This window comes from Suricata suricatta, chromosome 10 (assembly GCF_006229205.1).
Source record: "Suricata suricatta isolate VVHF042 chromosome 10, meerkat_22Aug2017_6uvM2_HiC, whole genome shotgun sequence".
Taxonomy (NCBI): Eukaryota; Metazoa; Chordata; class Mammalia; order Carnivora; family Herpestidae; genus Suricata; species Suricata suricatta.
This window is the reverse complement of record NC_043709.1, coordinates 8,119,921-8,145,962: the sequence shown is the minus strand read 5'-3', so window position 1 is coordinate 8,145,962 and position 26,042 is coordinate 8,119,921. Positions and strand designations below refer to the sequence as shown.

Here is a 26,042-nt window from a genome sequence, read left to right as displayed (position 1 = left end):
GGGGGTGGGTACCATTGTCAAATCCATTTTAAAGATGAGGAAACTAAGACCAGAAATGTTAAGTGAGCTTCTAGAATCCAAACTCTTAACCAAGGCACTAATGATTTATCTAGTCATGGTGGGGGACCCTTATTAAAAAGTGTTTCTCCCAGACGATAGACTGTAAAGGCTGACAAATTCACAGAGCCTGCGGATGTCCTAAAATACTAAGTATCAACTTACAGGTGACTTGTGTAGAACATCAGAAAACATCTGTACCTGTCCTAACGGGTCTCCTTTCAGCTCAGGACACTGAAGCGGTCCCCCTGGAGGCCCTCAGCGCACCCGGGACACACACGCTGACCTACACATTCCTGCAGAGTCACATCTTCACCCAAATCTTATCACAATCCTGCCAAAGGCCAGGCCCTATCAAGAAAATGTTCACCCTTCTTCCCGTTAGGCCCCATGTGTGAACACTGATAACAGATCTAAATTCGAAGAAAATCAGCAGAAGCCATCCCAGTCAACCTGAAAAGCGTAGTGACTCATTCACACCCTTTCACAGGGCTCCTGGTGGGCCGCCCAGGTTCCCCGGAACCAGCCTCCAGGCGTCCTGCGGCAGCTCAAGGACCCAAGGAGCCCTGACTTCCTGGCGCTCAGCAGCTGAGCTGTTCAGCAAAGCCGCCCCTGCTCTGAGCTGCCGGTGACCCCACCGCTTCTGTCCCCAGGGCAGGCTACACCAGGTCGCCTTGGAAAAAGTAACAGGGAAGAAGATGCTGACTTTTCAGCCCCAAGAGTAAATTCCACCACTCCGGAGCTAAAATCATAACATCTAAATTTGACTCGACTTGTGTCTGCTCTTATAAATACACAGGCACATGTGGATGCTCAGACCGTGCGCGTAGACCGCCAGAAACAAAACAAAACATCTCGTTAGAAAGACAGGCTGGTCTGCCAACTCACTAGAACAAAGAAAAGAAAAGAAGGTACTCGTATTTCACCACACACTTATGTACGCACATAGATGTGAGCGCGTGTGTGAACACACACACACACACACACACACATTGGCATAGGGAAGCCCATGAGAAGCAGCAAGTTGCCCTGGCAATGAAGGGCAGTTTATGTGCCCAAGGATTTTCTTGTTCAAATTTAAAGGAGCCACAGGAACTTACTGAGCTTCCTTGAGCTAAGTTTTAGGTCTCTGTTCTGAGAAGAGGCGTCTGGCTTCTGGTTCAGGCTCAAAAGGCAGTAAGGAGAGTATAGGTAAGAGCAAGGGCCCCGGGGCCAGGCAGCCCTGGCTGGGATTTCAGCTCCACCATTTCCCAGCCGCGCAGCCCAGGGGAGTTACTTAACCAGCAGTAACGGTGCCTCCGTTTCCTCGCCTGTAAAATGGGAGAAATACACCCCCAAACCGACCTGCCTGGGTTGTTGGGAGGATCTGGTGAAAGAGCACACAGTAAAACGTTTGGAATAATGCTTGGTTCTGAGTAAGCCCTCAACACATGTGAGTTATTGTAACAATACGTTGAAATGAGTTCCCGCATCCCACTTGAAATTGACTCCTTTGTTTTTACCGCAAATCTGGTAGCACTGTAATCTCATTTTTTCTCCTTTTGTGTGCATGCAGAAGGAGGATGTTTCGCTGTCCTTGGAATACAATCTTTCCTTTCATTAAGAACCACTATTAAGTCGCTTCAAGTTTCTCTCCTGCAGTAAATGACCCAAATTACTTAATAGTTCTGCTTTACATGCTTTAATCATTTATTTGAACTTCTCAACCATCCAGATTCAGTACACAGAAATATCATCTAGAAAACTTTGGTCTCAAAATTCCTTATCATGTGCAGCCCATGAGCTCAAATGTTTAAAATCCATTGTTTGTAAGAGCAAAATTAAGTTCTTTATCATATTAGTTTGTAAGAGCAAAGTTCTTTACCATATTGGTCAGTTGATTTTCCACTGTTTATTGCCACAGTCACCTCATTCTCAACTGCATAGCTCAGCACAAGCCAAAACAGAAGAGACCGAAGGTCAGAAGGTCATTCATTCATTCATTCATTCATCAAATGTTTATTGAGGACCTATTATGTGCCAGGCACCGTGCTGTGCTATAGAATTACAAATGACACTCTTTCTACTTGGAGGAATTTTCAGCTTGGGAGGGAAGACACAGAAGTAAAGAAATCATTGCAAAATTTTCCATTAAATGCTGTACCAAGATACCCTTGGGGCAGAAGGGAGGGAGAACTCAGCTCTACTTGGTGGGTCTGGAAAGGCTACACAGAGAAGGTGACTTTGGAGCCACATCAATGAGTGGCAAGGATTGGGAAAAGGAGGTGGAGAGTCTTCAAGGAAGAAGGAACACCTAGGAACAATTTGCAGGTCATGTCTCCCGAGAACCTTCCGAGGTGCTGTTATGACCAGGACCTACAGAGATAGAAGGCTGCCCGTCCTTCTGAAAGTCAGTAGGGAATGTCAAAGTCATGTGTAAAGAGCAATCTACTTATTCCTTACTAGTTATTTTTTTAAATACCTCTTAGGGGCGCCTGGGTGGCTCAGTCAGTTAAGCGTCCAGCTTCGGCTCAGGTCATGATCTCGCAGTTCATGGGTTTGAGCCCTGCGTCAGGCTCTGTGCTAACAGCTCAGAGCCTGGAGCCTGCTTCAGATTCTGTGTCTCCCTCTCTGTCTGACCCTCCCCTGCTCGCACTGTCTCTGTCTCTCAAAAAATAAATAAAAAACATTAAAAAAATACCTCTTAATATATGTGACATATATGAGCTAAGATGATATTCATGGAGGGGTCTTCATTTTTAACTTTCTAGAAATTAATTTTCCAAGCACCATATGATATTAGCATTATTTCCATTATTTATGCCTGACATCGTATATATCTACTTATTTCTTTACTTATTATCTGTCCCCCCTACTAGAAGATAACCTCCATGATGTCAGGGTCTTTGCATCTTTGGTTCACATCTGCATCCCCAGCATCTAAAACAGTGTTTGATTCACCATAGGTACTCAATAAATATTTGTGGAGTAAATGAATGAATTTCCATGTGGATAAAAAGAAACAACCCTATCCTTTACTAATGAGGAAAAAAAGACTTAAAATGGTTTTTCATGAACAGATCCAATTTGCAAAAATGGAACCGAAGTTTAAAAGCTATTTTTCTTTCTGAAGCTCGGCTTCTGGGAAAATCACAGCTGTCAGTTTAGATGGTGGTTTTAACGCCCAGTTACAAATTCTGCACAGTTGTACATACTGGCAGAGCTCAGCTTCCTTAAATGCTCTTGGATCACTAAGGAAATGGTGATTTTCCTTATTGATTTAACGCCAGCTCCTCTTCTGTGAAAAATCCCATGCGCTGCTCCATGGAACATGTACAATAAAAACCGAAGATTGGGGGCCAAAAATTAAGTAAGTCACTCGTGTTTGTCTTCAGTCATGTTATGCTCAACCGTTTCGACTCTCAAGCTGGAGCCTTCGATCGTTTTTCCCTTTAAATTTAGCAGAGTGCTTATTCCTCCTGGTGGATGGCACATATGCTCCTTTTGATCTGTGAAATAGCTCGTTCCTGGATGAACTTTAAGCTCTGAAGGAATGCCTGCAAAATATTGTTTATGAATCGTAGGAGAAATGTTTCACATTCTCTTTACTCCAAAATGGTTGCAGCAAACCACTCTCTCCAAGATTTTTCAAGAAGAGGGAAAAAGAACTTCAGGCCACAGCACTGTGATAACAAAATAATGATCATGCTTCCTGTGGATATTCCTCAAGGGTCTCCTAGAAGCTATAGTGTTGGAAAGGCATTGTCAGCAATTATTTACCATGAGCAGGCTCCTGAGTGAGGTCCGTAGACAACAAACAGGGAAGAGGCTTGGTTCCTACCCGCTGGAGCTGACAAATTAGCTGGGGAAGTAAGACACAAACCACCAAGTGAAATTAATAGTCACTAATGAACAACATAGTGAGTGCCACCCAGAATTCCCCAGAGGACAGAGATAGCCAGACAGGGTCCGTAGAGGAGATGGTCTTGAATTTGAGTTGGACCCTTAGTGGGGATCTGGAGCGAGGAAAAGCAGAAGGCAAGAGGATGGGAGGCAGGCACACCGACGGGCAATTAGAAGACACCACCATGGCTTGTAGGTGGTGTCATGGAGGAACCTTCATGGACCCCGTTGCCAGGGGCCCCTCCTGGCTGAGGTGGAGGCTGTGGCAGGTAGGGTAGCAGATAGGTGGGGGACGGCCTCGAATGTCACTCTAAGAACTTGGTGCTTGATTCTGCAAGTAAAGAGGAATCATCAATTTTTTGAGCAGAAAGGATCTAAGCTAAGCGATGCTGTAGAGAAATGTAATCAAGCGGGGATCGTGCGGCGCATTTAATTGGGGGTTCTTCAGAATTGAGGCAATGAGACCCTGACCCAGGCTGGGGACAGGAAGATGTCTCCATCACATTCCTGTGAATACTTCCAAAGGAGGCCTGCTGCACTGCACTCAGGACGCCTGCCTATCTCTGTCCTTCTAAGACAGGGACACTGCGCCACGGTGAGGTGGCCTCCTGCCTTCAGCCCCCGCCCCCCCGTTTGCACAGGGAACAGGCCCACATGTGCTCTCTACCTCAGAGCCCACAAAGTCCACATCCTCAGCTTACCCATACAGAAGCCAGCTCATGAGTACGGGTGCAGGCCATGACAGGATCTCCTTACCGCACGTCTGCAATGCTTCCAAGGCAGGTCCAAATGCTGCTTCAGGGCAGGGGGCGCATCCTGCCACAATCCGGAGGAATCTGGGTCCTAACTGAGGTAGTTGAAACTCCTTTCTTTACTCCACCCAGACCCCTCCCCTCCAGATCCTGTCTGAGCCTCCGCTTCATTTTTGGCAACTCCTGGCCTCAGCGCTTTCCCAAAACGCCCTCCAGCTTCTAGATCTCTGCTCACATCCTGCTGTCTGTGTCCTGTCATTGACTGTGCCATCCCCTTTGGAACACTTCATAGCCCCAGCCTAAGGCTCACCACCTGCACGAGACCGCTCTACACACACCACTGTCTCAGCCCCTGCCCTAGGCAGACTAAGGTCTCCCGCCTTAGGGCTCCATGCTACCTTGCCCAGGGCTCTCACTGTGTCTCCCTGGTGTCTTATAATTGCCGGTTTATGTGTCTGCCCCCACCCTTCCACCGTGAGCTCCCTGAGGGCAGGGACCGTGGGTACGCGACCCTGAACCCCCAGCAGCTAGCACATACTAAGGCACATATGGTACACACTAGGCATTCCGATGCTCGATGAATGCAGGAAGGACATTCGCCTTGCTGAGGCATTCATTCATTTAATGAACATCTATTAAGCAATTGCTTATGATCAGCACTGTGGTCGCCACATTTAAATGTCAAAATATACCAAGGCACTCAAGTTCCACATGATGTGTGCGTGAATTATGCATCCTGAACGAACACGCACACACAGCAAGACCGCCCCGAAGCTCCAAATACCAAAGCAAATGCAGTCAACTGCATGCCAGCTGTCCCCGGAATTCACAAAGACCCGAGAACCAAAAATGACAGTTAGCTCCATAAGGCCTGTAGAAGAAAAAAGAAAGGCGTAAAAGAACAAAAGAACCCCCAGCAGAAGGAAGTGGCTATGGTTTTCTTCTATGCACTAGAGCTGGGGGTGGGGACGGTTTCCACCAGCATCTATGCCGGGCAGGTTCGTGTAAGTCTGAGTTCCTCAAGGGTTGGCTCTGAGGAGCTGTTAGGAAAATTCATTGCCATGCACGAGTCGGGGGATTGTTTTTTCTTCCACCGGAAATCGTTAATGGGGACGGCATTAGTGGCCCCTTGTTGCTCTGCCTGATAGAGAGACAGCAGGCTCCCCCAAGCAATCCTGGACCCCTGATCACTGCCAATTAGGGGAGCATTGTCTGGCTGACATAATCATGTGAGTATAAATATATTTATTGTGATTGGAATGGGGAAGAGAGACAGCGGAAAGATTGAGGCAGAAGCTGTCACCCCTTGTCTGGCCCCAGCCTGGATCAAACTGAGCATTTCTGTCACCGGTGCTCAGTACAAGTGGTCCCTGGCTTCCTGAGGTGGAATTCGCAGTTGAGAATTCAGGACCAGAATTGTTTTTCCCAGAAGGGGCCCCGTCTCTCCTTATTTCTTTCTTCTTCCTTCTTCCCTTTTTTCACGTTCACTTCCGTGGAAGCTGAATAGAGAAGAGAGACAGACGCCACGGTGATCACATTTTCATTCTGCCCTGTCTGATGTGCTGCCCCTACTTAGCTTATCCACAGTGCGGAGCCCTCGCCGACAGGACTCACTCCCTCTCTGCCCCCCTGAGTGCACGAGTCTGTCTTGTGCGAGGTTTATTTCACTGTCGGCCGTGGAACCTTTGTAGGAGTATCTGTGAGGTGCCTCGGAGCTGGGGTTGAAAGACCCTGATAAAAATAATTTCCTGCAGCAGGCTGATAGGGGAGGGATTTCTCACATTTAAACGGCTAAAAAAGGAGGCACGTTTAGTCACATCTGGTGACATTCTCGTCTCACTGGAGAGCAGGGTCTGTGTAAGCATCTGCACAGATGTAAAAATGCAGGCTGCATCCCCAAACAAATGGCTTGGTCGGACACAAATGGCCAAACCCCATAGTCATGGGGGAGGTCAACCAAAGAACTGATCCTTGGGCTGAATTTCAACTGTGGTCCAGTTCCTCCAACACACGACTTTTGTTTTCTCATCCTTGACTATTTGATAACAGCATTTATAGAGCCGTCTTGATTTCGGCTGTTTTCCTCCACCCTTGTCCTGGGAGCACTGCTCTGTCTTGGCACCTGCGGACGGGGGACCCTTCCCAACGACTGCACCAGAGTCAGGACCCCTCTTCTTTGTGTCCTGTTCCCTGCAGCCCATAGTTTGTCTTTGCGACTGCAAACTGCCCTCGGCCTGTCTTCTTGACTTTGACAAAAACGATTTTATTCCTGGTAGCACAGCATTGACACATGACAGTATAAGGGAAGGTGTAGATACATAAAATAAATTTACAGAGATCACTTGGCCGGAAGGCATCTGCCCACCCTTATCCAGCCTGTTCCTGCTCCATTTTTCCTTCTTCAGCTGTTCGGGAATTGTCAAGTTCTTTTTACCCAGCTACCAGAAATAAGTATTTTGCTGAAGTTTCAAGTCTTAATGGACAAAACACTTCATTTTTCTGTTTTCTACCTCTTGCCAGATGTATCATTTTTTGAGAACTAGAGCTCATTTATCTCCAAGGGAGAAAAAAGTCATTCCATATTTACCAGTTAGCAAATTACCACTGAGAGTAAAAATACAGAGGGGAGCTCTCCGTCTGTTAATTACCGGGTTATTGGCCTCAGCTGAACCCTGGCTGATGGACAGCGACTGTTCCCTTTGAGTTGGCTTAATTTTCTCTCGTTGGTTTTTGTTTCCCTGCAGCAAGTAGATTTCTGGGTTCTTTCTTTGATTCTGCTTTTGAGGAATGTGCCCATATCCTTTGGGTCTGCTTGTTTTGTAAGCTGGTCCAATTAAACCCTCGCCTTTACTGAGGAACCTATCATATTGGGTACTGTGGGTTCCTCTGAAATCCTCCCAGCTTGCAAGTTGGATGGAGTCACTCATCTGAATGCTAACTCTCCTAATCCACTGGTTTTCTGCCATGTAGATGGGGCATGAAATAGCCATCTATGTAGAGAGACCGCCATGTCAGAAACTGAGCCTGGGTTCTGGAGTCAACGAGACCTGGGCTATCCAGCAATGGGATCTGGAGCACCTTTCTTTCTCTTCTGTGTCCTGCAGCCCACGCTATAGATCCTGATGGGAACAGAACTGTCTGTCTTTCTGTTCCTTGCTCTTCTCCATAACAAGATGAAGCCAAACAGACAGTGAAGAGTCTGGTCTGACCACAGAATGTTGGTCCAAGTTACAGATAGCTGTAAGAGGGTATCGGAAGCCTGAGCATTTAGGTGGCATTTACTGTTGTATCTGATGCCTGTCACTTAGTTACAGGGATAAGAGCTCTTGAACACACATAAAGTTCTGGACATGATTGGACATTAATTACATCTTACCTCATTTTGATTCTTTTTACTCAGGGTGCTTGCTACTAGGAAATGGTCAAAGAAAAGATAGAAGTCCCATTAATAGTATTAATGTCAGTTTCCTGGTATTGATACTCTACCATGGTGACGTACGATGTCTCCAGTGGGAAGAGGATGAAGAGGACGGGGACAGATTTTTGCAACTTCCTGTGGGTCAATAATTATTTCAGAATAAAAAGTTAAATGAGAGTGAGTATGGAATGGCAATTGGAGACTGGGTGTTCGTGTTGGTTTTTACTTCCTGGCTGAACAAACAGTTACATTCTGTTTGCCTCTTCCTCCCCTTTCTGCATCTAGATCTTGTGAGCAGTCAGCCATAAAAGGGCTCATTTTTCTGTAGAAAAGAAAAAAGTAGAGGAGCCAAGAGAACCCCTGCCTACATCGGGGTTAGCAGGCCTGTTTCCTGTCTCTCCTCACCCTCTTTACCTTTAAACTTACCTTCTGCAAGCACAGCGGCTTCGTCCTTCCTTCCCATTTAAGAGGAGACACCTACAAATGAGTTTCTCCACCTGCATAAGGCATCCATCCCCTCCTGTGTTTCCAGAGCTCAGTCCTTGTAATCACCTCGTGTGAGTTCCTTCTAATCCTGGTTGTAATAAAGCTTCCAACTTTATATATCTACCCAGACGTTTACACTGAGATCCACACCTATATGTCCAACCCCTGACCAGGAGTCTCCACCCAGATGCTCCCCAAGCCTTCCAAACCCCTTCCAGATTATCTTTTCCTCTGATAGTCCCTTAACTCTGAAGATGTTATCAGCGTCTACCGTATCGTCAACAGCAGAAACAGGAGAGCCGTTCCGGACCCACCCTGGTCAGTAGGGTAGCTCCCTCCCACATGGACTATTCAGTATTTCAAATATAGTTGGTGCAAATTAAGATGTACTGTAATTATAAAATGCACACCAAACTTAGTTCGGTTTAAAAAAAAAAGCAAAATATTTCAGTAGTATTTTTTTTATTTCATGTTGAAATGATAGTATTTGGGATAATGTGTTAAATAAATTATTTAAAATGATTTTCCTTTTTTAATATGCTACTGAAACATTTGGGGTTGCATCCGTGGCTCACATTTGCGGCCTGTGTATCTCCACCAGAGAGCGCTGCTCTAGACTCCTCCCTGCCTCTCAGCCATTGCCAGTTAGTCGAAGTAATAGACCAGCAGCAATATTAGTTAAGTGCACAGGCGGAATTTGACCTCTGGCTCTGCCATATTTTGATACATATGAACTTGGGCAAGCTTCCAGCCTCTTTGCCCTCGAGTTTCTTCATACGTCAGATGGGTATAAAACAGGACGTACTCCTCAGGATCTTGCAAGTGTTAAGTGAGATGACACGTAAAGCCCTTACTGCGGAGACAAAACCCCAATGTCAAGAGAAGGGGCACAGTCTCACTGTCGTATTTCAGGCCCTCACCGTTTCTGACGACCGCAGTAGTTCGTCCGTCTGCAGCTTCACTGCGCCCTCCGAGTCTCCATACTGGACCAGATTAACGTTTCCTAATGCAAACATTAGCAACCCTTTCAGGGCTTCCTTCTCACCCATTGCATAAAGTCCAACATCCTTAGCATGCTGTTCGAGGCCCTCCATGACCTGCCCCGGCCCAAATCACCACTCCCATCTCCTGCCAATCCACGAGGGTTATAATGAACCAAATGGGCTCCCCAACTCCTATTCATGTGGATCACTCCTTCCATCGGTGATGTGCGTGCCCTCGACTTGTCTGCAAGACTCAGTTTATTTGTCCTCTCACTTGGGAAGCCCCCCCTTCCCCCCCCCCTCCCTCCTGCACCTGTGCCCGTCCCGGCTGGATTAGGAACCACTCCTCTGGGCTCCTCAACCGCTTGAAGTTTGGCTTTATTATCACAACTGATCTCACTTGTTCGGTCAACGTGTCTGTCTTTCCATCAAGACTCAGAGCCAGCTGAGGTCAAGGGCCGCCTCTCTCACCCACTCGGGATCCCATGTGGAGCGCAGTGCCTGGCACAGAGTGGGGCCCAGGAGATGTCTGCTGAGTGAATGCATAAGCATAGGAGATACTCCCGAGAGAGAGGTAAGGAGAGTGAAAGCCCAGTGAGGTCAGGCAGCAGAAAATCGAAGGCCAGACTGAGGAGAAATCACCGCTCCTCAGCCACACAGAGTTAGCAGAGAAAAAAATCTGGACAAGGAGTTAGTGATGGAGGATTAGAAATGAAAGAGCATAAAAAAGAGAAGAGCCTGAGGGCGCAGAGCCCCATTTGGTACCACTGGGGGTTCAGTAGCTTCTTCTACGTTGGCCAGGAAGAGACAAGGCTCTAGAAAAGCACAAATCATATTTAAAAATTTAAAAAAGGATGAGGTATCAGCAACCCATTTAAGGATTATTTGTCATTGGGGCTAGAGACACAGATAATACAAGTAAATGTCAACCTGGTGACTATGTGACAGGACTACTAATAATTCACTGGGGCCGGTGCCCAGGAGTTTTGTTTTGTTTTTTTTTTAACTGTGGTGCAAATGCCAAGCATGGAAAAATTTGACAAGTTATAGATATGAGAGAACAGATAGTGAATTTGAGAATAACGGTGTGAAATGCCAGAATAATCACAAGAGAAGTATCTGAATACATAAGAAGGCTCAGAGCGTGCCTGCTTTAACACAAGTATGGATTACAAGAAAATTCACTTCCAGAAACAGAAATTCCAATCTATAAAACCCACTTATCAAAACACGTAGTATTCCAGAACGCATAATAGGAAAAGCGTGCTTTGGGACCCACACAACCTTGAAAGTGGCAAATCACACAAGAAAGGCAGAGAAAGTGGGAGGCCTGACACTTGTGGCTCCCCGCATATACAAATGAGAGAATATATACTTCTCCGTGCAAACCATAGCGTTCATGGGGCACCTAAGGGCTCCGTTCCAAGATGGCGGGTCTCCTGCCACAGACTGGCCGGCTCCCCGGTTTTTGTGTCAGAGATCTTACAGGGCGAGCATTGTGTGACACGAGGGGCGGCAGGGAGACATATAGGACAGGGCGGAAAGGTCAGATGATTGCATGTCATTAACCTTAACAACGCGCCATGTGCCACTGTGAGATTTCTGTGGAGAAGGTAGACATCTGGGATAGACTCGTGCTAGAATATTTGTCTGAAACTCAGATGGAAGCGGGCATTCTGTACCTCATCTAGCAGCCCTACTTAGTGAGGCTGCACTTCCTCACTCCTCCTTCCCGGGAGCCACAGCACGTCTCGGTCATTGCTGGCCACTGTGGACCATGCACAAAGCAGTGCACTGGCAAGCCTAAAGGGCCTCCTATGTGCCAGGCACCGTACTAAATGCTTCGGATGGATGTTTCAAATATTCAGATATATCCACTAGAACACTATAAGGCAGGTATTATTATTATTATTCCCATTTCAAAGATGAGAAAACAGAGGCCCAGAGAGATTAAGTAACTTGCTCAGGACCACCCAGCTCGCTGGTGGTACAGCCAGGACTTGAACTCTAATAGCCAAACTCCAAAAGGCCAGGTGCTTGCCCATCTCACTGAATGGGGCAGCAGCACCAAGCAAAGGACAAAGACACGGAGTCCCCCAGAAGAACATGAGGGCATAAGAGCACAGGGTATGACAAGGGCAGACCCCAAGTAAGGTTTAGAAGGAACAGTTGAAGTTAGATCTGATGTCTTTGTTTAAGTTAGAAAAGTGTGCCCCTAACTTTGGGCAGATGCAGCCCCACATCAAGACTCAAAGTTTGATATAAGAGCACTGGTTGGATTATAGCCCCTACTGCAGGCTGAGCCATAGGCCCTTGTGCAGTAAACAACCTGCACAACTATACATAGCAGCCTGAGTCGGGTGGCAGAAGGAAGACCAGTGCAGAGGTGAGGATGCAGAGGAGTGCTTAGAAAATAATGAGAAGCCATTTCCTAAGGCATGTTTGAATGAGCGTGTGGTATTCTGAAGTCCTTTTAGACTTAGGTCCCAATGGGATGGGGGAGAGGTTGCTGAAGGCCTAAAATGGCAATAGGAGAGTCTTGAGTGGATCTGGGAGATAGTGTGACAACATGGCATCAACAAACTCTGAATGGGAAAATGACTCACAAAGTGTGTGTCAGAAACCTTCAACACACAGGAGTCCTTGTTCTATCAAGCAAGCAGGATGGAGAGAGGGTGAATGGGTAGCTAAGGTGACCACAGACCATTTAAAAGATATTAAAAGGGGGCACCTGGTGGCTCTGTCGGTTAAGAGTCCAACTCTTGATTTCAGCTCAGGTCATGCCCTTATGGTTGTGGGATGGAGCCTTGCATTGGGCTCTGAGGTGAGCATGGAGCCCGCTTGAGATTCTCTCTCTCTCTCTCTCTCTCTCTCTCTCTCTCTCTCTCTCTCTCTCTTTCTCTCTCTCCCTCTGCCCCTCACCCCCACTTGTGTGCTCGCTCTTTCTCAAAATAAATAAATACACATTTTTTAAAAATGACATAAAAGGAAACTCAACAGACTAGGAAAGTGGACAAGGAATGGGGAATAGAAAGCACAAAAGAGAGAAAGTAAGTGAAAAGATGAAATTCTTCCATGTCGGATTTCCCTATGAGCCTGAAAGAGGAGCTGACCCTGTTCTGGTTTGTGTTCTTTCCCATGAGGTTATTAGAGTGCCACGTAAGGAAAGGGCCACGGACGTGTCCCAGTTTGATCTCAGAAAAGCATTGGGTTGCATTTTTCATGAGCTCCTAGAGAACAGAGTGAAGAAAACCACGTAGAATAACTACTTAGTCTGGTGGCTCGGAGTCGATGCTCAGAGAGCGTTGATCACGTCGACCTGGAGGGAGTCATTCAGTAAGAAACTGAGCTCAGACATAACCGGGTTGCTGGCGGTCACGCCGCCGGAGAAGGAAGCAGCGAGGGCTCTCCCACCTGTGCCTGACTCCGAAGCCCGTGTCCCATTTATTACGGAGTAGAGATCAACAAGGCATTACTAAGCTTGCTTGTGAGGAAAGAGTCAGGAGAGAAACCAGAGGGGGCGGAATACAAATCTGTGCCCAGACATTGACGATGGACTGAAGACCTGGCTGATGGCGAGGACCCAAGCAAGATCAAATCGAAAAGATGAACGTTTGAACCTCACATTTTGGCTCCCAAAAGCCTCTCGCAGAAGCACAAGTAAAGGGCCCCGGTGTAACCCCTCTTCATGCTGGGGAATACTGGTACTTTTGTCCTACTGCTTTGCTGTGGAATCCTGATGGCCAGTAGGGTCACGCGTGGTTAAAGTTCTGTCGTGCAGGTGACGTGATTAAACGGTGCCCTTCCACTTAGCCCGGCTGAGACCATTCCTTGAATACTGGGCTCAGGGCTACGTAATACATTTTGAGAAGAACATTGATAAACCATCATGTCAAGGAAATGATCAGAAGAGCAAGGAGTCTGAGCCCGGCCCCGTGGAGGGTGGTGGAGGACCCAGGACAGTCACAAGAATTTGGGATGTGTGAGCATCATCTTTATACATTCCTTTTTTTTTTTTCTCCTTAGGGCAGGATTCAAACTGAAAATTATAGTGAGACATTTGCTTCGATATAACGCATGCACCAAGCTGCTTCCAGTTCAACCTTCCCTATGCCCTTTCTGCGCCATCTCAGTAAATTACGGAAAGACCGGGTCACGTCCACCTTTAGACTCGGAGGCTTAGGGGATCAAAACTAGCAGTTAAAAAGAAAGAGACTACCGGAGGCAAAGCAAAGACAGGCGTTCCTCAGTTCAAGCGAACTCAAATTATGACCTACATTTCCAAAAAAGATAAGAACATTATAACTATTCATCTGATGGAAATAATGCCCAATGGTATCCCTTCCCCTGGCAGGTTTTTAGTATCCTTATGGGACCACCGGACATGTAGAGATGTAATTACCTCCAACTTTTGAGGGACAGGCTTACCAAACGAGGCAAAGTAGACTCTCACACGGGTTACTGTCCACTTTTGCTTTGAGACCAGTGAGATTAAAAATAATAAACAAGGGCTTGGCAAAAGTGACAAGAAGATTAAAGCATTTGTGACCACACAGTCATCGACTCTCTGCTTTTGTGCTTTGCCCAAATAAGAATTAAGGCAGCACCAAGTGCAGACAGCAGGGGAAGGAAGAGAGGGCCCTGAGCGCGCACTGGCAGCGTTTGGGAGCGATATTGCAGTCCTGGTGACAACAGGGCCGGAAGACGGAGACTTTCAAATATATGATAAACGAACGGAGCGTTCAGAGCCCAAATCAATAAACACAGACATGAAGTGAACAGACGGGAAGAGAAGGAAAAGAGAACATGAAGGCACCATAAAATCCTGGTGATATATTTGAAAAGAAATCATGATGTGAATAGAAATTAGGAAGTGGAAGAAGAAGCAGCTTAGGGATTTGTACAATGTCTGTCTGTCTCTTTCCTCCCCTCCACTCCCATCCACCACCCCTTCCTGCCTGCCTTGCGGGCTTATTGAATAGTTGCTGATTTAGGGGGGGGGGGTGAAGGGCAGGCATCTTTCATGCTTCATTCTTGTTTGGATTTTGCCAGCAAGACTTTCCGCAGACAATTGTTATTGCTTTAGGGAACAATCAGGATGAAACAAGGGAACAGCAAGTGGTATCTCAGTCTCCGGGCGGCAGAGTGGTGTTTTCGGTGTCATTCCAATAAGAAAAGTGTAGGAGATGTAAAAACAAAAGATTTTAGGTGCAGTTGTTCTACTAGATTCATGGTAAGTCACTGATATTTAGAGGAGAAAGAAAAAGGGCTCAGAAATAAAAGCAGACTGTATTGTGAGGGATTGTTGATGGTGGGAGAGGTTAGAAACCCATGACCTTGAAAGAGAGAGAGAGAGAGGAAAGAACAAAAGGGAACGGTAAAGAGAACAGCCACTTGCAAGTTTATTAACTGAGATTGCTTCCATTTCTGCGGTGGCCTTAGCGCACATGATTGCTTGGTCTGAGGTCAGCCGGGTTTACTGCAGACTTTGCCTCTTTGATCAGGGAATAATGGGCTTGAATTTTGTGGGTGTGTGAGAATTGCCCCATCAATTTCTTGGCCGAAGGACAGCCACCCAGGAAGGTCTGGGGGGCAGCCCTGAGCTAGTTGGTAACCACCCCAAACTAGTCCAGGACTTCCCATTTTTGCTTGTATGGGCAGGGGCACCGCGGTGAAGGAAAGAGAGCAGGGCCTCGCCAGCCAGCAGACATGCGCAGTAATCGCCCCCTCAGTTTCCCAGCTGTGAAACGGGAGTGGTGGTCGTGGTAGCACTAGTAATAATGATCATGACCTTGTTAATGTTGCAAAGTGCAGGTGAGGCCCTTGGCCCATGGGAGACCCATGGGAGACCCATGGGAGACCTAATCTTAGCTCGTTCTGGGCTCGCGACTCGGGGGAGGCGTGGTCGGTGCGCTCCGGGCCTGCAGTCCTGTAAGACAGCAGCGCCGTCACTGAGCTCCGGGCCCGCGGCGAAGTTTAGAATTGGGATCAGTTTTCTGTTTCTCGGCCTTCCATTTCGCCACTTCCCTTTGGTTCAGGCTGTCTTTTCTCTTACTTACGGGATTGTCTTGATGGCAGGACATTGTGTAGTAGCATCTGGTATTGGAGCCAGGGCTCCAGAGTGAACAGAGAGAGCTAGCACCCGCCTGGGGTAAGGGAAGAAAACCAGAGATTTAAGAAGCTGGAAAGGGGTGGGTTTCTAGAAACGGTTTGGAAACCCTTTACAAGCAAGGAAAGCAGATAGGTGAGATGCGAAACGATCTGAGAAAGAGACACAGAACCCCAAGGATGAGCCAGGGGTCTACACCCGTCCCCGGCAACACTGGGAATGAGCCTTGTTATCTGGATTCTTGCTGCAGAGCCTGCGGCCGGGGCAGGGGCTGAGTTTTCCCAGCTGCGAGGAAACCACCGAACTGAGATCTGAGACCAGGTCTCTGACAGCCAAGTCTGTCCATCTCCACCGTTGCTGACAATCTTGCCTTACAGAGGATGGCAAGTTAGGAAAAAAAAGAAAAAAAGAATAGAATTGTCTTGAGTTTGATAGAACACAGACATTATGCTTAAAGAAAAGGATGTTTTTTCTTACAAAAAGATTGAGGACAAGTGAAATTGTATGTGAAGTGCTTTGAATTTGGAAAAAAAAAAAAAGAGGGGCGCCTGGCTGTCTCGGTCTGAGCGTACAAGTCTTGATCTCGGGGTTGTGAGTTCAAGCCTCACTTTGGGTGGAGAGGTTGCTTAAAAATAAAATCTTAAAAAAAAAAGTTAAGTTTGATATGTCAGACTGGTGCGGATTACAGAAGAGTAAGATGATAAATAACCAGAAGAAGGAAGAGCAAATGACCCTTTGTCCTGGGCGTCACCTCTCTCCGGAGTCACTCAATCGAGAAGGCAGGGGAAGGGAGAGGACATGCACAGGGACACTCTCTTGATGTGTCTCCACTTTCTCCTCCCTTCTCCTTGCCATCCCTCCCCACCCAAACCCAAAAACCTTAAGCAAGAAAAGAGGAGCTAATTAAAAAAAAAAAAAAGAGGAAAACATCCTTGAGACCAGTGAAATCTCCCTAATCCACAGTGACAGACAGGGACCTACAGAACATCAATTTGATTAAATAAGGATATAAGGGATTTAAAGAGCCCTTCCAGTTGGGTCAAGTTTGTCTGTGTGTCTTTGAAATATATCTACTTGGCTTCCAAACCTAAAAATGAGCTGAGGAGATGGTTCCCCTTGGAAACTATTTCCCGTGGAAAATAGGGAGCCGTCTCAAGTCAAGGCCAAAGGGTGGACTGAGACCCTAAGGGGTTGGCAGAGGGTGGACTGGAGGTGCACTGGTAGAGAGAGCGTCCCAAGGTCAGGGTGGGTAAAGTCAGCCCCACCACGGGGTGACAGACGGCCACCCCCGACTGGGAGGAGGGAACGGCTCGTCTCCCGCTCCAGGACCCTCTGCCCATTAGTCCCCTGTCACCAGAGACAGCCCTGCGGCTGCTTCCAGCAGAAGTGAAACAGCCAGAGGACGGTTGTTCTGTAGGAAATGTCTCGTGTGTGCAAAATCATTTAAAATGGAGGCTCTTAGAGGGTACTAAAATCTCAGCCAACTAGTCAGAGATGGTTTAGTAGAGTAGATTCCACTTGTCCCTGCTATTTGGTTGCCATAAAATCCAAAATGTTTATACCCCATGGAGAGAGCACCTGTGGAAACGGGCCAGGTCCTCCGGAGAAGGCTGTTTATTCTCCCCTGAGATCCGGAACCTAAAAGGGAATGTCCTGCATCTCTGACTGGGCAGGTCTAGACAAACATGGGAGCTGTTGGTTGTAAATCTCTGAAAGCAGACGGCCATCAGGGGCCATTCCCAAGTACATGGCTATCTATCTGTAAGCTTGGTGCTGCCCCAACTCCCACTTAGCCTCTACACATGGCCACAGATCCAAATCTCCAGAGAAACCAGAAGGAGAATCTGACTAGAATAGGATTTGAGGGTTTCTATTTTAAAGGGTCCAGAAAATAAGTTAGAGGTAATTCAAGAGCAGGCTCAGGAAAGACATACTGACGCCTTGTTGGACCTTGAGGAGAAGGCTAACGTTTTCAACGCGGTCAGCTGGTGAAGAGGTATTCCGTACTAGGGGTTGTGTGGGTTTAGAATAGAGCAAAACTCTCGTTTGAAAGCCCAAAATGAGGAAAGGCCTGCCCTTGATCTCGTGACCATGCTCAGCCTTTTCCTTTCCTTTCTCTCACTTTCTTCTCCAGAATAGGTTGATTTGGGTCCCTAGAAGAACACTTAAGCAATAGCCAGCAGGTGAATCATAGGCGGTTGTCCACCCCAAGCCTGCAAATTTTCAAGAACGGTCATCTATGACCTTTCTGAAGTGTCCTGTTCCGACGTCTAAGGCCCAAGAAAAAGTCTCCAACCATAGTTGTAGGGTTCAGATGAAAGGAAAACACACCGTAGGGGTTTCAACACAAATCATTAACCTAGAATCAAAAGCAGAAGTGAGGGTCTAGTCATGAGAGGGACAGGACCACCTTTCCATGAAGAGATTAGGCATCAGAGAACAAGTAAGAGCAGGTGGCTTCCAGTTCTTTCCAGCAAAGTAATTCTGTAGTGTGTGGGCTTTAGACTCGTTGAAATGTTAAAATTTACACCCCTTAAAACACACAGGAGTTGGGGCGCCTGGGCAGCTCAGTTGGTTAAGCATCCGACTTCAGCTCAGGTCATGATCTCATGGTTCATGGGTTCGAGCCCCGCATCGGGCTCTGTGCTGACAGCTAGTTCAGAACCTGGAGGCTGTCTTCAGATTCTGTATCTCCCTCTCTCTCTGACCCTCCCCTGCTCACACTTTGTCTCTCTCTGTCTTTCAAAAATAAAAATTTAAAAATTAAAAAACACACACACAGGAGACAATGAGGACAGTCACTAAACTTGCCTAGATAAAGGCTGAGGGCACTCAAGATGCAGAGAAAGTTACAGGATAGAATCCACAGTTTAGGGTGCACCATTGCCCTCTATTGGATTAAATAAATCAGACCTCTAGTGTGGGAGTGTGCTTTATTATCTCCAGCTGAGTTTGCCGAAAAGCCACGGCACCTTTGAGTGGGAAACTAATTGATCCTTGTAAATGGGTCCTCTGTGTGCTGTCCCTTCCCCGAGGAAATCAATTACAGTCATCATTCTAATGACAGATGGTTTATTGCATTTTCATTCACTCAGCATTTCCCAAGTGCCTACTAAGCACCAGTTCCATATTGTAGGGCATCTAAGAATACATAACAGCAACTACTCCTATCATTTATTGAATGCCTACTGTGTGCTGGCATCTTTATATGCATTAACAGCCCTATGGAGTCTGTGTGGTTACTCTTTGCTAATGGATAAACAGGATGCTTGGAAAATGGCGTCTCAGATTTCCATCCAGGCCCATCTACTCCTAAGTCCACACTCTGTCCACTAAGCTACAACTCCGCCCCTCCAGAAGTTGGCAAACTATTAGGGATGGTAGGATATAAATATAAATATCTATCCCAGGGGTCCATAAACTATAGCCAGTAGGCCAAATTCTACCCATCACGTTTTTGTCCATGAGCTAAGATGTTTCTTTTTTTATTTAAAAAACATTTTTAATGTTTATTTATTTTTGAGAGAGAGAGATAGAGCACAAGCAGGGGAGGGGCAGAGAGAGAGGGAGATACAAACTCCCAAGCAGGCTCTAAGCTCTGAGCTGTCAGCACAGAGCCCAACACGGGGCTAGAACCCAAGAACTGTGAGATCATGACCTGAGCCGAAGTTGTACATTTAACCGACTGAGCCACCCGGGTGCCCCTCGTTAAGATGGTTTTTACATTCTTTTTTTTTTTTTAAGGCTGAAGTCCCATGTAACAGAGATTGGGATAATTAATAACAGCAACTTTATTTATTTTTTGAGAAACAGAACGTGAGCGGGGGAGGGGCAGAGAGAGAAGGGAACACAGAATCTGAAGCAGGCTCCGGGCTCCGAGCTGGCAGCACAGAGCCCGACCCGGGGCCCGAACTCATGAACCGTGAGATCATGACCTGAGCCGAAGTCGGCTGCTTAACCGACGGAGCCCCCCAGGAGCCCCGGTTTTTACGTTCTTAAGTGGTTGGGGGAAAGTTAGAAGAAGAAGAACACTATGTGGCATGTAAAAAGTCTATAAAATTCACGTTTCAGTGTCCATAAGTAAAGTTTTATTGGAACCCAGCTACACCCATTCCCTAGGCGGCCTTCCGGGCAACAACAGCGCGGCTGAGTGGTTGTGGCAGGGACTGTACATGCAGCAGGGCCCAAAATATTTACTCTCTCTTCCTTCCGGAAAAGGTTTGATGACTCCTCCTCTATACTCCAAGGTGGACAGTTGTATATCAATAGGAGAGGCTTTTATAAAGCGTTCTGGGACTTAAGAAGAGGCAAAACTAATATTTAACCCCCAAAGGGAGGGGTCAGAAGGCTCTACAGGTGTGTCCTGTTTCAAGCCTCAACACATGAAAACCCAGAGTTTAAAACAGGTAAGTTAGGGGCGCCTGGGTGGCTCAGCCGGTTGAGCGTCCGACTTCGACTCAGGTTATAATCTCATGGTTTGTGGGTTGGAGTCCCACATCAGGCTCTGTACTGACAATTAGCTCAGAGCCTGGACCTCCCTCTCTCTCTGATCCTCCCCTGTTCGCGCTCTCTCTGTCTCTCAAAAATAAAAATAAAAAACATTTAAAAAAATTAAAACAGATAAGTTAGGGGCGCCTGGGTGGCTTAGTCAGTTGAGTGTCCAACTTTGACTTAGGTCACCATCTCACGGTTTGTGAGTTTGAGGCCCCACATTGGGCTCGGTGCTGACAGCTCAGAGCCTGGAGCCTGCTTCAGATTTGGTGTCTCCCCTTCTCTCTGCCCCTCCCCTGCTCTTGCTCTGTCTCTCACTAATAAATAAACGTTAAAAAAAAAAGGGTAAGTTAAAAGGCAGTTATTTGCATAACAAATTTTCCTTTTCATTTTGTAAAAGGATTCACCATGGGGTTGCTTTATAGAATGAGCCTCTATAATGCATGCTAATATGATTCCACTTACAAATACTCTACTCCTAATAACTTTTAGAGAACATATCTATTGTGTACATTGAGGCTTAGCTAGAATCTTTTTTTTTTCCTGGCACTGTAAGGTTTCTTGCTGCTGAAAAGTAATGGAGCTGACCTTGTCAATTCAGTGGGGAGAGTAAGCGCTCACCTTACCTTCTCGTTGTTTCCAAGAGGGTCTTTGCCTGACAAATAGAAGGAAGTCAGTGGGTTCCAAGTCTCTGCACTATGTGAAGTTACCCGCCAGCAGGTTTTGACGTTTTTGGCCACCCTCCGCTTGGTAGCTGTCGTTAAAGTCCTCAATGTAAACCTGTCACTATTCTGTCACTTCGTTTCATACACAAGATATAAATTAACAAAAATCACAACATTTATAAGGAGTAATGGTTCTCTCTTTTTAAAAAACATATTAGCTTCACTGAATTACGAGTGCAAGTCATATCATATTTAAATTAGAGTTCCTCCCCAACAACATAGGAAGTGGGGTTGCCAGTGCGATTTAGGACCCAGCTCCTTCTTTCTTCGGGTCCTGAGTCCGACTCGTCCGACAGCTTCGTGGTGTTATGCAATTGCTCTTTTTAAGAGAGGCATAGGGGCGCCTGGGTGGCTCAGTCAGTTAGGCCTCCGACTTCGGCTCAGGTCAGATCTCACATTCGTGGGTTCGAGCCCCGCGTCAGGCTCTGTGCTAACAGCTAGCTCAGAGCCTGGAGCCTGCTTCTGGTTCTGTGTCTCCTTCTCTCTCTGCCCCTCCCCCTCTCATGCTCTGTCTCTCTCTGTATCAAAAATAAATAAAACATTTAAAAAAAAAAGAGGCATAAAACGGAAGCCTTGGCTATTCATAGCCAACTTAGGAGGAGCTGAAATCTTTCAAGAAGTTTCTTGCCTGGTACCATCTTGACAGCAACTACATGTTTCTGAACACGTTCAGTTCATCTGGATTTCACATGGCGGGTCTTGTGGCTTTTGTTTGCATTCTCTGTGGTGACTCTGTTTTAGAAGTAGACAAACGTTCCCGGTATCTCTGCCTGAATGTTTTTCAGGTGTTTTGGTGGTAAAAGAAGCCTAAATGGAAATGCAGGGGCAGAGAGAACCATGCACGGGGAAGCCCTGTGTGGTGCTGCCACGGGCTGTGTCAGGGGCTGCTGATGGATATTGCATGCACTCCATAAAGGGGCAAAGTGAGAGAGGCGCAGAGGGAGGGTGAGGAGCAGAGCCGGCGTTAAGGGCACGAGCCCTGCATGGTTCTGAGGCAGGACTCCCGGGCAAACGGCATCATCAGCGGGCTCGGGGCCCGTGCGGAGGCTGCTGGAGGTGGCCTGACTACCCCCGGATACTGTTACTTCAAGGTCATATTCTCTAGCAGGTAGCGTTGCAGCCATCTCTAAAGCAGATCCCTGGAAGGAAAGCACATTTAATCTGTCTGTGAGGTTATATAAAGCGATGTCTCTCTCTTCGTCTCCCCCTGAGGTCAGAAGCACTGCAACTGCACACGGTAGCTAGAAGGCTCCGTAGCAGTCTTGAACTCCTGAGGCACCCGGCATCCATGGATGCAGATGCATTGGTGGAAGATACCCACATAAAACAAATGGATAAACACTGAGCAAAATATGGCAGTTCACTTTTCTTTTTCCCTGGTGGTAATTTAAAAGTTTTCAAAATTAAAACTAACGGATATAGACACAAGGGATATAAATTTCCAGGCATTTTTATGATCAAACAGAAGACCAAGGCCTGGGGGGTGGAGGGACCCTGCTATTAGGGAAGCAGGGAGGCATAAATGCAAGGGGAGAAACTGCAAAGCCCTGTGATTTGAATGAAAATAGAACATACCCTACTCACCCCTGAACATCTCCCTCCTACCAAACAGCATCCTAACAGATTTCATTTCACAAATGGAAATGGGACACAAACAAATTTTTTCAAAGTGATTTCATTAAGAGTGGGCCTTGTTCAATGGGGTTTTCAGGGCCAGGATTAATATTATAAGCCAGGGAGTTCTGCTATGGGCCCTTGGGTCGTTGGCTTCCCCGTAACACCTGTCTCCTGGGGGAAGGCAGAGAAAGAACTGGAGCTCAGGAACAATGCTGCTTCTGCTTCGGCCTCTCACTGAAGTTATGCACGGCCAGCCTGGTCCAAGCACCCAGGCCGGATCCGAGCTACATGCAACATAGGAAACATCTTTCCAAGCTCAAGGTCATATCTAGAGCATGCCTTGGATATTTTTTCATCCTTAATTTATGTGACTTTCTGATATGTTTACCATTTGCCCTCCCCTTGTCTCCATCCTGCTTATTAAGGTAAATTTGCATAGAAATGGGATCTTGGATTTCAGGACCATTCACCTGACACTTGATCTCCTGAGGTGACCAGTATCTGCTGTCGATACCATGAGGGTGACCCACAGACACCACGTCTTCCTGCAAACTCAAAGCAAGGCCTTAATTAGGGGAGGCTTTTCATGCTAAAGCCACGGGGTGAAGCAAATCAGCAAAAGCATTTAGCACTCACTAAGGAAGGCAGAGTACTCCTTCCTGTTGAGTAGGCCATCCTAGGTCACAATTTTAATTTGCCTTTGATGAACAGATCCTGAAGAAAGGATACAAAAACTATATATATATTTTTTGTTTGGAAATAAATTTTGGCTGGTGATAAAGCCCAGACAGTTAACTATGACATTTCACTTGGGCTCCTGAAATATTTTTTTGCTTAACATCTGTCTTTCGGATCGACAAGTGTCATTTCTACAAATTGCTTTAGGAAGACCAAGCAAATGTGGAAAGTCAGAGAAACGAGCCACTTGCTGCCATCACGGTATCATTAACCCCCTGATCTCTGCACGCTGCACCCTCCCCACTGGGCAGCCACCTTCCTTGGTCACCTAAATCTTGTCACTTGGGCGGAAATTCCCACTGAGAGGGTGATTGTGGTCCTGGTTTACTAGTCACTGAAAGTCATTAGGTGTGAGTTCACTGACGTAAAGGGTTTCAGACTTTGGCACATTCTCATAAACATAAATGCCAAACAACAGCTTCCAAGACTGTCCCAACAGCAACCTGTCTTAGCGCAGAATTAAAGGACTTGCAGGTTTGGAGAATAAGCATCGAATTTCAAAGAGGAAAGTTTATTTTAAAAAATGGGAGGAATCAGAAGAAAACTCTTCTGTTTTTGTGCTGTTTTGGGCCGGACTCCCTTTGCTGAGGATAAATTCATTCTAATACCATTATCTTAAAGACAGAAAGACTACTTAGTTTTGTCTTGTGTAACATTTTGTGTCTATAGTTTAATTTATATATTTTTAAAATTTTTTTATGGTTATTTACTTTTGAGAGAGATAGTGCAAACAGGGGAGGGGCAGAGAGAGAGGGAGATAAAGAATCTGAAGCAGGCTCTAGGCTCTGAGGTAGCTGTCAGCACAGAGCCCGATGTGGGGCTCAAACCCATGGACTGTGAGATCATGACATGAGCCGAAGTCGGGCACTTAACCACCTGAGCCAACCAGACGCCCTACTTCTATTGTTGAATTTAATCTTGCATCCTTGAATTTTACTAGATAAGGAAACTGAGACTCCAAGAGGTTTAGTTATTACACAAGATCATACAGCTCTTCACCTACAAAACGAGGGCTCTGTTCGTTCTATTACATACCCTCTTGTCTCCTAAAATAATAACAACTCTATTTCATATGTAGGCTAACTTTTTTATTTTACACAGGCCTTGCGTGTTACTGGGGGTGGGGGCATTTTAACTCAATTCAGAGGTATTAGAATATCTTTCAAAATGTACTTGGCTTGCACTGTAATAAAGCAGTAAGGAATCTGACTAACCGAGTCCCCTGACTCAAGCCAGAGTGTTCTCCACTTTCAGGCCATGCGGAAGGCTGTTAAGTCCCCCACAGGCCAATGCTGCCTAATTCTCCTAAACGATTCAGATGTAAAAGAGAAAATGGCATCTGTCTAATTAACACCGCCTGGTTAAATACAGCCACCAAGGGACAACCTCAGGACGATGTTTACAGAACAGTCTTTTCAGTGCCTCAGGCCCCAAGTTAGAGATGATAGGGAGTCTTCCATCTTTATCAACCAGAAACAGAGATGTCCCCCAGAAATGGTGGCAGGCCGGACCGGCAAAGGGGGATGAAAGGGGAAAGGCGTTGTGGGCCCTCACTTCCTGCTCCTGGAGTTTGGGGATTCAGGGAACACCAGAAGCAGGTCCCACAGGCTCCCTCCCGCCGGAGTCCATGGAAACAAAAGCCCTCTCTGCGCGCCTGGGTCTCCCTCTCAGGCCTGGAGACCTTCGGCCAGGCACCTACCGTCTGCTAAGACTGCTAGGTGCCCGCTGCCCTGCTGCCCTTCCCTGGACAGAAAGGCACAATGAACACATTACTTCTCTTCCAGCTGCCCGTCACAACATGGAAGCCATTGCCAAGTTCGACTTCACCGCCTCCGGTGAGGATGAGCTGAGCTTTCACACTGGAGACGTTCTGAAGGTGGGTGACATGGGGCCCGGGCGAGCCATGGGGAGTTTGGGTTACTCTGGTCTGGTCACTGAGTTCATATAACAACCCAGGCCTTTGTTCCTTTTTCTTTTTCTTAAGTTTATTTATTTATTTTGAGAGAGAGAAAACGAGTGGACCAGGGGCAGAGAGAGAAGCTGAGAGAGACACAGACAAAGAGAGAGAGAGAGAGAGAGATTGAGAATCCCAAGCAGGCTCTGCACAGTGCAGAGCCTGGTGCGGGGTCAGACTCCCAAACCATGAGATCACGACCTGAGCCAAAATTAAGAGTCAGACGCTTAAGCCACTTGAGCACCCAGGGACTCCCCGCCCCCATGCCTTTGTTTCTTAAGAACTGCGAACGGTTTCTTTCAAAAAAGAGAAATTCACCTCAGTCAAGAGGGTTCCTTCTGGGCTCCCGGTGCCAGTTACCAGGGCAGGTGATGGCAATAAGGCAGCATCCTTGTCCTGGACGCTCGTGGTCTGGAGGGAGAAAGAAGTCCATCCGAAGGGCTCTTACAGACGCTCTTGTCTAAGTGCTCAGGGAGCGCAGGCAAGGGAACAAGCGATCCCACTCGAGAGATGGGGTGGCAGGAAACTGCAGCAACACCGGTGGTCAGGACTGCAGGGAAGGTGGTTGACTTTTACCCGAAGCTCAGAGATAAGGAAGCCCATGCGGCTTCAGTGAGCACCGTGAGGTTCAGTGTGGCCGAAACTCAACCAAGGGTGCGGGTTGGAGACAGCCAGGGAAACACAACTGAAACAGACGTGGGCCAACGGAGGCCATGCACACGCGGCGGCTCCGGGTCGCCTTAGAACTTGCCTAACGCCCACGCTTGAGCTGTCGTGGCTCCTGGCTACTTGTTGTGTCTGAAACTGCCTTGGATTTCTACATTTCGTGC

General features: G+C 46.9%; 1 protein-coding gene across 4 annotated transcripts in view; it reads left to right on the top strand.

Moving 5' to 3' along the window:
- Positions 1 to 26,042, top strand: part of GRAP2 (GRB2 related adaptor protein 2) — a 63,751-nt gene that overhangs the window by 18,702 nt on the left and 19,007 nt on the right. For 3 of the 4 annotated variants that reach the window (XM_029953315.1, XM_029953316.1, XM_029953313.1), the window contains exon 2: positions 25,043 to 25,134. In XM_029953315.1, the coding sequence (XP_029809175.1) occupies positions 25,057 to 25,134 (78 nt within the window). In that variant the 5' untranslated portion in view covers positions 25,043 to 25,056. Of the gene's footprint in view, positions 1 to 14,080; positions 14,407 to 25,042; positions 25,135 to 26,042 lie in introns of those variants that run through there. The other variant, XM_029953314.1, reaches the window with a different exon arrangement.